We start from the raw sequence: 12,641 nt of genomic DNA on the forward strand, positions 1-12,641 counted from the left end.
TGTTTATATATCATATATATATAGTCCAAAATCATGTCCATGTTTTAATATCTGAGTGACAACAATAATAGCTGTTTTGGGCTGCTAGGGGATCCGAAATATCTAATGAATCTGGCCTTTAGCTGTGGAGTCAGCCTCGCTCCTGCACATCATCATCCTGAAGAGAAGAAGACAGAGCAGATCCTATATAAGCTAGCGTGCTGTTTCCCAGGCTGATGCATCCCTGCAGTAGTTAGTCTTCTCTCTCCGGAGCTCCAGAGAGCTGAAGTATGTGCTGTGCATCCATCTGTGAGAGAAATGTTTTGTGTGTGTGTGTGTGTGAGTGTGTGTGTGTGTGTGTGTGTGTGTGTGTGTGTGTGTGCGCGCGCGCGCGCACGCAGAAAGCTAAAGCCAAACTGTCAGATGCATGTGATGGGGGTAAGAGCAGCAGTTTGGTGAGAAGAGACTGCAGAGCAAACACCATCTTCGGCTCTGAGCAGCTCTGTCTCTCTGCCCAATTTGCTTTGTAATGATCTGGTGTGACTTATCTGTTTAGTGCCTTGTCAGTCACAGCGTCTATTAAATGGTTCAGTAGCTAAATGATGAAATCTATTTATTTTAATCTCTATATTCAGAATTTTCCATCCTGATCAGATATTTAGTTTTCACTGAAGGCTTGTCAGTATGATGCTACAGCTGAAGTGGTGTTTGTACTGATTATCACATAGACAATATGTGTTTTCAAAAGAGTCTCCAGTTTCACCTGACAAATCAAATCATTTCACAGAGAACACAATTCTTCAGCTGCAAGACTATGAATGAAAACAATGTGAGGAAAAAATATTTTAGATCCATTTTGAGATTGATATGTTGCATCACGCAGATTTGCAGAAGTCCTCAGAAAAATACCATAAATTATTTTCTTGGTTGTAATGTTATTAGTTCCTTCTGAGGTTGCAGATTTGGTCTTTTTCTCTCCTGTTTGAATCATTATTAATATGTGATTTTGTCTTGTGCATGATGTTAAGGGACCTTAAGTAAAGATAAAATAAGATTAGACTAATAATCCCACACATTAGAGCAGCTAAGCGTGATTAAAAGTGATTAAAAAAAGGATACAATATTACAAAATGCAAATTGGAAAAAATAAATAAATAAAAACTAATGATAATAAAAATAAAAATAAAATTAAATTAAATCTATGTAGATTATATACAGTTTTTACTTATACAGACACTGTATGTCCATGATTGATAGTTACACGGTATACCGTACACACATGGTGTGTGATGTATTTAATGCAGATAAATAGAAATACAGCCTAAATACTGTTGCACAGTAAGTGGTAAAATATTGCGCAGTAGGAAATTGCACAGCATGTTACACAAAAAACATTATATTGTGCACAAATAAAACTATTATACAAGTTTCTATAGGGTTTAAGTGTTCCTCTTCTTCTTATTGACAAAAAAGTATTTTTTGTTCTCTACGTCTCTCTCATCTGCCTATATGTATCATTCTTGCAGTGCATCATGATATAAAGTCAGTGCCCCTGTAGTGACCTCAGTGTGTGTAAAGTGCTATAGAAGACATAAAGCTGGTCCTGCGCACAATAAGTAACCTTTCAGATGGAGTTTGTGCTTGTCTTTGTCTGTGTGCACAAACAACATTGTACCCTCCTGTACACATTATTCTGCAAACTTCAGGAATGCACCGCACAAAAAGGACAAAAGCACCCAAAGCAAAGTAAGAATAATGGTGGAGTAAAGGAGAGGCACAGAAGTAAACACCTTGGTTATTTAGCTGCACAGCTGTGGCAGTGTGTGTGTGTGGAGTAGCTGTGCTCCTCTGGTTTGTGTTCGGGGTTTGTTTGAACAGGGACATTTGCAGCGTGACTTGAAGAGGTGTTAATTTTACGAGGTGTGCTTTGTGATAAAAGCTGCGTTTAGGGAGCCGAGGAGCTGCAAATGTTTTTTCCCCTCTGGCTGAGAAACCACAATGTCAGTGCACTTACCAAGATTGAGTGGAAGGGCGCATGGCTGGCTTAAGTATAAATTTGTAAATGGTTTGTGGTGCAGGGAGGAAGGCAGAGTGGTTTGCCAAATATGTTCAAGAAGTTTTAAACACTGGCTTTTGGTCAGGCAGCAGAAGGAGAAACTCAGAGACTTAATTTGGTAAAATAAAGGAATAGTTCAAATGCTCCATGCTTCTGTAATGCGTTCTTGCTACAAATACAAACATAAAGCACGAGCAAATCTGAAGTGTGCTCATTTAAGAACAGTTAAACACCCAATTTACTGTTAAATCTCATCACCTTTTCTGTAGTGCCTGTTCCTGTTCTGTTAGCTAGGTGGTTTAAAGAGACACAGTCCTCCACCAAAATCAGCGGGGTCAACAAGTGTCTTCAAGTCACTGAAAAAAGGGCCAGCGAGGGCAAACAGACAGACATGAAGCAGAGGGTGAAGATGGTTCAGAACAGACATCGCTATGTTCTCACAGAGACACAGGAAGAGAAGGAGACAGCGAGAAGAGAGTCGTCTGTATCTGACAGAGAGGAGAGAATAGACAGATGTGTCTGGAGACATGAGGAGAGACAGAGCTGATATTTCCATCTCAGTGCGATGCATGAGAGACAAGATTAAAAAGTGCTTTGAGGAAGAATGTTGGCTGTCCAGTCCCATCAGCTGAGCTCTGTCACTGTTTGTAGAAGTGCCAGATTTTGTGCTTGTGTGTGTGTGTGTGTGTGTGTGTGTGTGTGTGTGTGTGTGTGTGTGTGTGTGTGTCTGCATGCGTGCATGTGCATGAGCAATAAGAATCCAGGACACCAGAGACAGGTGTGTTTCCATGACTTAGGAATCAGCCAGCAGCCTCTCTCTATCATTATTTGTATTTTTTCTCGTATTCCTGTCCTAAACTGTTTGGCGTTGACGTCTATGAGGCAAATGACAACAACTTACTAAGCGATGTTTAACTTTTACATTAATAACACCATGCTAAATTTTATTTTAACCGTCAACACGCAATGTCAATATTATTGCTTGCAACACGATTGCCAGAGATTTTTTTTCATATTTTACATTTTTGCAAACCTCGGATGCAATACATTTGTACATTACATTACAGTGGATACATTAAACTTTAGGATTCTCAACAACTTTGCGGTGAAGGTTTGGTTAAGTGCAGGCCCAAAAATCAGTTGGTTATGGTCAGGACCAGATTCTTTGCCCTATGCTTAAGCAGTCACTGTTGGCGTCCTCACATCAAGAGAGAAAGGGCGGGATGCTCATGCACCTTTTCAGGTTGGTTTTGGGTTTTTTTTTCACAAAGTCAGTTTGCTGGGGAACTAAGTCATTTTACCTTTAAGGGGTAAGAGGGGCCTTAGAGAGCTTCCACTATTTTTTATACAAAGTTCATTCTTTCAGACGTTTTTCTTATTTAGTTATGGCACCAATTACTTTATTAAATTGATTTTAAAAAAATCAAAACAAAACCATCACAGGCTTCTTGAGGGCCCCCCTCCCTTTGGGGGCCCTGGATAATCAGTCTCACTTCTCCCTGTACCATAACGCCCCTGTTTACGGTTCAAAAAAGATCATGTTTTAGATTAAAACACCAACATTTGGTGGCACAAAAGCTGCTGCAAAATCAGGAACAGTTTAGGGAAAACACTCGTTCGGTGCCATAAATACTGCGTGCAGCGAAAGCTCGCCAAAAAAAGAGCAGTGTTGTTGGTTTCAATCAGTGGTCTGCAACTCGACATTCGTCTTGTGTAGGTGTCACCCCATCCACCAATCCCTACACCTCCCAGGACAAAAGTCAGCTTATAAATTGCATAATTTTTGAAAAGTTGATATGATAAATATGAAACGTACAAATGTAAAGTATTAGTGGTTTGAAGAAATAAATAATGTCAGTATTTTTTTCTGCTGACTAGGCTGTTGCAGGCTGCCCTTTAAACAACAATATCTCTGCTGAAATATATGAAAGTGTTGAATAATTTCTCCTAAATCCCACTATGACTCCTACATACTCTACTCACTCACTACTCACTACTCACTCTACATGAATATTAATTTATTGTAAATTATATTTGCTTAAATGTGTATTATCAATGTTTTTATGTTTTAGGGCATGTCTTTTATGTTTTTCATGGTGAAATTGGGGACGAATTTTCACATTTGTGGTCAATAAAGTTTTCGTAATTCATAATTGGAACTCAGTATTACACAGAAGTTATGCCTTCAGATTATAATAACAACCTTACTGTTATGTTTAATAGTACAAATGATGCAACGAAAGACAATAATTAGTAATTCCAAAGTGCCTTAAACACTGATAAAGTTTTCTCTCTTTATTTGTAATAAGCCCAATTTAAAAATGCCGTCCTCCGTCATGTTTGAGGCTTCCTAATGTAAACTTCAGTTTTTAATGTTCCCTCAGAGCATGTAATGGTCAATCAGAAGTACCAAGGCAGCTGAGATTCATTTCCACAAACTGTAGTTTTGATAGCCTTATTCTTTCTTGACATTTGTTCAGTGCTGCACAGCTGCTGTGGTTTTAATGAGATTGCAGCTTGTATAAAACGCAGTAGCCGACACCTCGGCTTCCGCTGGGCGAAGGTTGACTCAGCAAAAACAACATCTTACGGACACATGATGCCCTCGAGTCCTCTCGCGTCGCACACCTGACGGACGATTTACTGTGTTTCGTTTATTTAAAATGTCAAAAAAGATGGACATCTGGAAGTAGTTGGGGAAACAGAGGCACACACAGACACACAATGTGGACGAATTTGAGGTTTGCTTATTTTTGAGACTGTCTGGGCCGGGCAGGACATGCTGAGAGCTCAGTGGTGTATGACCGACAGCCACATATGATTTTGGCAGCAGATGTTGAAAAATTAGGGTTCTAACCGCAGATATTTGTACCTCCTTGTCCCCCTGGGCTGTTGTCTCGTGGTTAATGTGTGAGTGACAGAACTCGTAGAAGGTGATGGATGTGGCAACTGTGAAAACAGGAAATTCATAATTTTACAGAGCTTTTGATATTCCACTATGTTTGTTGTGACATACAGAACTTAATGTTAATATTGTACACCAGAGGGAGACTGATATTCCAAAGTAAAAATCTCGTACTTGTCTCTTGAAATAGCTATTTTCATAACATTTGACATCTGTAAGAAACAATCAGGTGTTTACATGTTAACTTTTGACACATCAAAAAGGGTTTAGGAACTTTAGGAAGTTTAGAAAATTTAGGAGTATATAGGAACTTTAGTCCTGCGACCCTGTGTCCTCATGAAGACATTGTATTTTGGGTTTGCTGCACCTTATACTTTATTCTGCTCAACTTAGACCTGTAGCCCTCATTCGTGGACACTTTTTGTAGCATCTATCGGTAACAAAGCCATTTAAGTCATTCTAGAGCTGATCTTGACACCAAAAGTGGACATGGTGCAAAACTCGATCACATTTTATCGAAACATATTTATTTTTGCTTTATAACGTTTGTAGTTTGATAAGAAATGCCAAATTGACCAATTTAAGCGATACAATCAAGCTAAGATGTTGTTAAATCTTTCATATGTAGTTTTTTTTTTACTATGATTTTTTTCTATTAGTATTACTCTATATTACTGATTTGTCTGACTTAATGATCCATGGATAAATTGATGAGTATTTAACTTGCAAGCTGTCCTTGGGTGCTTTGAAAGGCACCCATGAATAAGATTAGTTTTATTATTATTATTGTTATTATTAATGAGGAAGTACTTGATTGAAGAAATTGGGACTTGTTATTGTATTACTGCAGTATTTCACACAGGCCATTTAGGTGTGACAGAGCTTGGAATATTCATACAGAGTTACAAAACAAAAAAAAATCACAAGACTTGTCAATATGTTGCATTGAATCATTTATGAAAAGTAAGTGCATAACGAATACATTGATACATGTCTGATCATTTCTCAAAAACTTGTTTTTGAAGATCTGTGACCCATAATTGCACAAATATCTCTCAGTTGCACGTGTGTGTTTATTCTGCAATCTAAAAGTTTCACACTGGTTGACACATTGGTGTTATCCGCCTTGCATGAAAATGTAGAGCGTGGCTGCTGTTCCTGTTACAGATGACTGGTTGTCAGAGAGTCATCAGTGCGGGATTTAGATTGTTTTACACCAGCATGTGAAAAATTAAACTGTAAATCTCACAAATGAGAGAAACAGCTCACAACATGTTACTCACGCCATCATGACTTTTCACAGCTGTGGCACATTTATATGCGTCTTCATGTCTGACAGCTGTCGGACTGACACTGGGGGTTTTAAAATGAGGCTAATATGGCATAATATACTTTTTTTATGGTCACTTTGTTTAAATTGCACCCTGCACTGTGCTGCTTAATGTTTATGTCAGATGTGTGAAAGTGGCTCTACTGTATGAACAAGTCACTGTGGAGGCAACACGTATGTAGAATAATGTGTCAGAGAAAAGCAAACCAGGCAGAGACAGGAGGTGTTTCCATCACTCTGCGGTTACCATGACAACGTCATGGTGTTGCTATGTGACACTGAACAGACCCTCGTTGTATGGTCCCTCTGATCTGTGGGCGCAAGATTTGTCAAAATATTTCCAACCCTTTAAAAATACTTATGCACACACATTTACACAAACATACCGACACTGTGCTGGGACGTTCCTAAGAGGTAGTAAAACTTTATTTTCTTAAACCTTGTTATGCTTATATATACACGGTCATATTAGGGAAAATATGTACATTATAAATAACTGATATCACCGACCCCGTCGTCTCTCTAGTTAGCTAGAAACAAAAAAGCATATTCATTATTATTATTAACTATCATGACATCAAGTTTTTATATAATTTACAGTTTTATGCAAAGCTATGAAAACACTGATTTTGTGATCCAGGCTGATTTTCTCCCAATGGAAAAGTCAGTGAAGACTGTTGGGACTTTGCAAAAAGATTTTATATGAAACTGTGTGTGTACTGTATGTGTGAGTGCTCTTACTGCAGGCTTTTCCTCCGTGCCATCATTTGTTAATAATTCACTTCAAAACAGAAGAATTAAACTAAAATGTCATACATGTCCCCAAAACTGAAATCAAGATGAACTACTAAAATCAATAAGATGGCAATGAAATTGACAGCTCAGATAAAATCATGATATCCTTTCTGATTAAAGTATGTTTTTAGGAAATGTTTAAGGCTTTTTTATTGTGAAAAATTTCCCCGACACAATGTGACCAGAAAAGCAGGAATTTCAAAAATGACCCCCAAAGGATGTTAAAAAAAAATAATAATAATAACAATTCTGTAGATATCTGAAATAAACCATGAGCAGGTCAATATTTATCACCGTTTTAACTGAATATGCACATACATTTAAATATTATTTTGAATACATTTATAGACGGATTTTTTAAAATTCAGTTTTTGCTCTTATTAAAAGATGGAATATACATTTTGTTTGATAAAAATCACTCACAAAAAAACATTTTTAAAAAACCCCACTGGTTGTTCTATGCCCAAAAAGAAAGCCATTGAAGTTTGACCCTTTTTCACAAAACCTCAAAACATTTCAGGCACTTCAAACACACTTTTGATCGTTTTCTTGACCCTGAGTATTTGTTGGCAAAAGTGTGTCTGAATATTTCAACCTGACAAATGTCTCAGGATGAGCGCACCTCTTTCATCTATTTCTTCTCACCCCCTAAAACCAGTCCGCACCTCTAATAGGTCTTTCATTTTTCCTTGCATCATAGAGTGAATGGATAACATCACCATTTTTTAAACCACAATCAGTGATGCTTGTTTGTTCATTATATATGACCAATGTACTGATGATAAATGTTGTAACAGTTAACCATCCATTTGCTTATAACTTACAAATACACCTTTAATGTGTTCAACTCTTTTTTTTACCCTCTTAACAAAGCAGTATTCTTACTTAAAACCATAATATAACAATGATAATATGAATAATAGAAAAAGGTTGTTGCTCAGTTTGTCACTCTCAGAGATCAGCTTGATTTTTGTACATCTCCTTCTCTTCTGTGTATTATGTATGTACTCTAAAAAAAATGCAGTTATTTGCATCAATCTTTTTGATTTATGACAACTTCTAATAAAAAACTTTGAGTGCACTATGTTGAATTAGAGAAATTAACTTCTGTATAATCAAAGGCATTTTTAAGTTGTGCTTGCTTAATAACTGACAGCTAAACATCACTTTTTAAGTACGAAATTTCCTTTATGTTATAGTTGTTTGTCCTACAGGCCCCTAAAACAGTCTAAACTGTCCAGGCATTTTTGGTAGTCAAAGGAGGAGACTTAAAATTTTGAAGTAAAGGTGGAGAAGTTAAATTATCAAGCCAGTTTCATTACCTTACTAAAACTTAAATTTTATTTTAAATTAATTAACGCATGAATTGGAGCTTACATTTTACACAATATTTAGCTGATGTAGTAATCAACATTATTATGTCAACACAACTTGTCAAAATTATGAACTTAAATGGTTTCACTAGATCAATAAATTAAGATTTTTTTTATCCTGCAATCATGTATTTAATTAGATGGTGATAATAGGCCTCCTAAATTACTTTTTATATATGGATCACATTGTTGATTACTGGGAACAGACTGCAGCTTCCGCTCCAAAATAGGTCCCAGTTCTTGTTGGGAAAAACCCAGCGGCATTCCTCCGGACTCTTTGGCATGTCTGGCTTCTGTCACTGTGGAAACTAGGTGTGCTTCTTTCAAAGGCCAGCTCTCATCAGGGGAGACAGTGGCACGGCCATGTCAAAATCACCAGTCGGCTGAGAAAAGGTCAGAGGGCGGAAAAGATCCAAAGAGCCAGTGATGGAGTGGACACTAAGGATGTGGTTTAGGATGTGAATTAGAAAAGCTACAGATGAGTTGGCTGTAATAAAATGAGCGTGGCAGGAGATGAGTGGACTGAGACTGAGGTGGAAATGACACTTGTAAAGAATTACTGAGTACACTCTGAGGAGCAGATTATAGTGGGTTATTCATGGGATGTGGAGCCAAAGAAAAAGTTCTCTGCCTCGCTCGGTTTCTGACCAGTTGAAGCAAACTTAGGGGTTTAAAAATGGATATAAAACATAAATATATGGTATGAACTGCACAGCTGGAGCGTAACCCTGTTTGTTCAGAGATGTATTTATTTGACTGACATCCTCCTGTCATTGTCTCACTTGACTTTTTGTGTAATTAATAAGAATTTTTATTTTTGCGTTAAATCCCTAACTGAATGTGTTGCAGAGATACAAGATAGACAAGAATGCTCTTATTAATAGAAGCAGGAGGGCTGTGCACACCAGTGAGTTAACCAGGAGGTGGCAGAAATACTTCACACGCTTGTAAAAAGAGAAAGAAAAAAAAAACCTTGAGTGTCAGGCAACGTGTGCATGTTCATACAAATGTTTTCATTGTAACATCACTGCAAATCTCAGACAGTGGGACTCATTAATCATATAAACACAAACATTTTTTAAGCATTTGACAGGTGACCCAAATGCATCACATTTTTCTCTGCTCACACTTAAAGAAATAATATGATGATAGCATAATATTATAATGACATGGACATCTGAGGTCATTGAAAGGAGTATTCTGTCTGAGAGCAGTTTATTCCAGCTAAGCTAGTGAAAGTGACACATTGGTGTTTGTCTCCGAAGTATTTTTTCGAACTCTTTAAGAACTTAGCAAATTGACCTGATATCTTTCAAAAACTGTGGAAAAAGTTAGAAATATGTTTTCTTAGACATTTTCCTTATTTTTTTTAAGATTATTATTACCTTCACATAATTGTCTTTCTTTCTCTCTCTCTGCTTATTTTCAGGTAATTTTCTTGTCATCTTTTTCCAATTTTTTTTGCAATTTGCAGGAAATCTCTTACCAAATTGCTCAGTGCCTTTTTAGCCATGTTTTAGAAAGAAATAACCAGATTGCTTAGGTTTCAGAGGTTTAAATGTATGTTAAAGGCATCTGAATGCAGCACAAGAAAACTGGTGTCAAGTATTAATAAAAGCTGACCAGACACCATTTTAGCTTGAGGTCAGCCAAAGCCAAAATTAACACACATTTTGACTTATTGTTCTCAAGCATAACATTTTCCAAGTATGTAAATAGTTTAATTCATAGATATCACTGTGAAACTTCCCAAGTTGATTACTTACATTCTGTTTTTGTATTACATATTTCATGAACTGTTATGTTCAAACATGCAAATGAGGTGTTATCTGAGTAAATACGCAATAATTTGCAGATATTTCAAGAACAGAAATATGAACAATGAATAAAGCCAGATTCAAATTTCTTGTTTCATTTTGATGCTTTTTCCATGCATTTCCAGAGCAGAAATCTGACATAAAATTAAAAACCTTAATGTGTATTTTCAATGTTTTCCTTCCATGGTCTGACATGAGACATTATGGGAGAAAAGCAGCCCAAAATCTCAAAATTGAAATTAAATTAAACAAACAAAACTGTTTTCACTGGTGTCTTCCCTTAAAGTGCAGAATCAGTATTTGACATTTGCAACCCTGTCAATAAAGATCACAAATTATAAAAAGAAAGCTACTCTGTGTTATGATAAAATTGGGCACTTTGTTGCAGAACTCCGTATCAAAGATATACAATCATACGGTCACTTCATTTTTCTGCAACATTTCGCAGTTAGAGCTTTTCCATGGTATAAATTTACAAAAAAAACATCTGCATAGTTCATTCAAAAGCAGATTAAATTGAAGCAGTTTGAACCCTGCATTTTGTTGCTTCTGTTGTTACTGTTGTTGACATTTTTTTAGGCACTTAATACCTTTTCTTTATCTATTTTTTCACACTATATTAATGGAAATGGTTGGTCATGACTGAAAATAAATCTCACTGAGGTTTTCTGTTATGGAATTGGAGTTGTCAAAAAATACTGATCCATTGATTCATATAGATTCTGTATATTTGCTTATCCTCAAATACCAGCTGCGTGCTTTTGCTCTATCCTAATTTTAATGTTTACTTACAGTCATTCTGCTATTTTCTACTATTAACCAATAAAAGATTATCTTGTTATAGCCTTGTTATATTTTTCTTTAAAACATTTCAGTGGTATGCTGCCAATGTCAATTTTTGTATCGAAAAGTGTATCAAATACATTGTATCAAATGAAGAAATTCCAGTTTCGCTATGCGAAAATGGTTCAATGGGGTGCCCATTAACTCACCGGTAGAGTGGGCACAACGTTTATAAAAAGTCTTTTTACAGCAGCCGTGGATCCAATTCCACCCTCTGCCCTTTGCTGCATGCCATCTCCTCTTTCTCCCCCTTTCACACTATTTGTGCTATCAAATAAAAGGACCCCCCACCCACTCCCGAAAAAAAAAGAAAATTAAAAAAAGTAAAGAAAAGGTTCAATGGGTCATTAGGTGATACTATTTATAGTGGTTTTATAGAATAAATTAGATTAGTCATTTTCAAATGGCCTACAGTAACTTAACCAAACCATTTACTCAAAGATTAAGCAGAAACTGACTCTGATTCTTGTCATGACAATATTAACAAGGTGATATGCACACATGCTGTTACTGCAAATGGCTGAAACACTGCTCACACCACCATCGTGTAGCTGTATTGCACGATATATCCAGCAGAGGGAGACAGAGTACGACCTCCTATTACTTGCATTTTATAAATGAGGTTGTCCACTTGTCTCATACACTTGAAGATTTGTAGTATTTCAAGAAATGCTGAACTGATACCACAACAATGTCTGAGCCACTAACTAACATATAAGATTTAAAGACTGATCTGTCTCTCATATTTTGTCTTTTTCTACTTTTCCATACAGGCCTTGGCCATGCCTCCCCTCCCTGTCCCCCACTTCCTGACGCTGCTACAGCTTGCAGTACTCACTTATGTGAGTGCTGGGGCGTACTACGGACACAAGCAACACCCTCAGCAGTACCAGCCCATGCAGCACCTCCAGCACATGGGTGTTGGCAAAGAAGGCTTTCCTCAACAGCAGTACCTTGGCAAAGAAGTGCCCTACATGCAGTATCCCCACTACAGGAAGGAGCCACCCCAGATGCCCATGCACAAGGGCAAAGAAAATGCTCGTAAAGGAGGCGGTTATAAAGGTGGCCAAGACAAAGGTGAGAAAGTAAACATTTTCAACAACAGTAACCAGCAATCTCTGGATCTTAAACGCATGTGACATAACTTCTCTTCACAGTCATCACAAATGTGTCTTTATTTTTAATGGCATATTGTAAGTTATTTGTTACTGTTTCTTAAAGTCCCAGAAAGAAAATATCATTTGGAAGTATTTTTAAACCCGACAGAGAACCCCAGTAATTAGTCCTTAAACCTGGAAATAAATCGGCATTTCAGCACCACTAGTTCTCTTGTCTCAAAGTTAATGTGTTTTTTGAATGGGTTTTTGGTTAGAAGCTCTGTGGTCTGTGGTTAACACACACTTTCTTTCACATTTAGTTCTAAAACATAAAATACATCAGTAAATACTTCACCTGCAAACTTGAAAGCTTTCATGTGTCTTTAAAATGCGGTTGCTAGCAAGTGGCTAAATGAGACTACAGAACATCGTCATGCTGGGCCGTG

General features: G+C 37.0%; 1 protein-coding gene across 1 annotated transcript in view; it reads left to right on the forward strand.

The window, feature by feature from the left end:
* Positions 1-12,641, forward strand: part of col8a1a (collagen, type VIII, alpha 1a) — a 35,981-nt gene that overhangs the window by 20,956 nt on the left and 2,384 nt on the right. The window contains exon 2 of the mRNA XM_042495133.1: positions 11,872-12,175. Coding sequence (XP_042351067.1) covers positions 11,872-12,175 — 304 coding nt within the window. The remainder of the gene's footprint in view (positions 1-11,871; positions 12,176-12,641) is intronic.

The sequence above is a fragment of the Plectropomus leopardus genome, chromosome 10 (assembly GCF_008729295.1).
Source record: "Plectropomus leopardus isolate mb chromosome 10, YSFRI_Pleo_2.0, whole genome shotgun sequence".
In the NCBI taxonomy this organism is placed as follows: Eukaryota; Metazoa; Chordata; class Actinopteri; order Perciformes; family Serranidae; genus Plectropomus; species Plectropomus leopardus.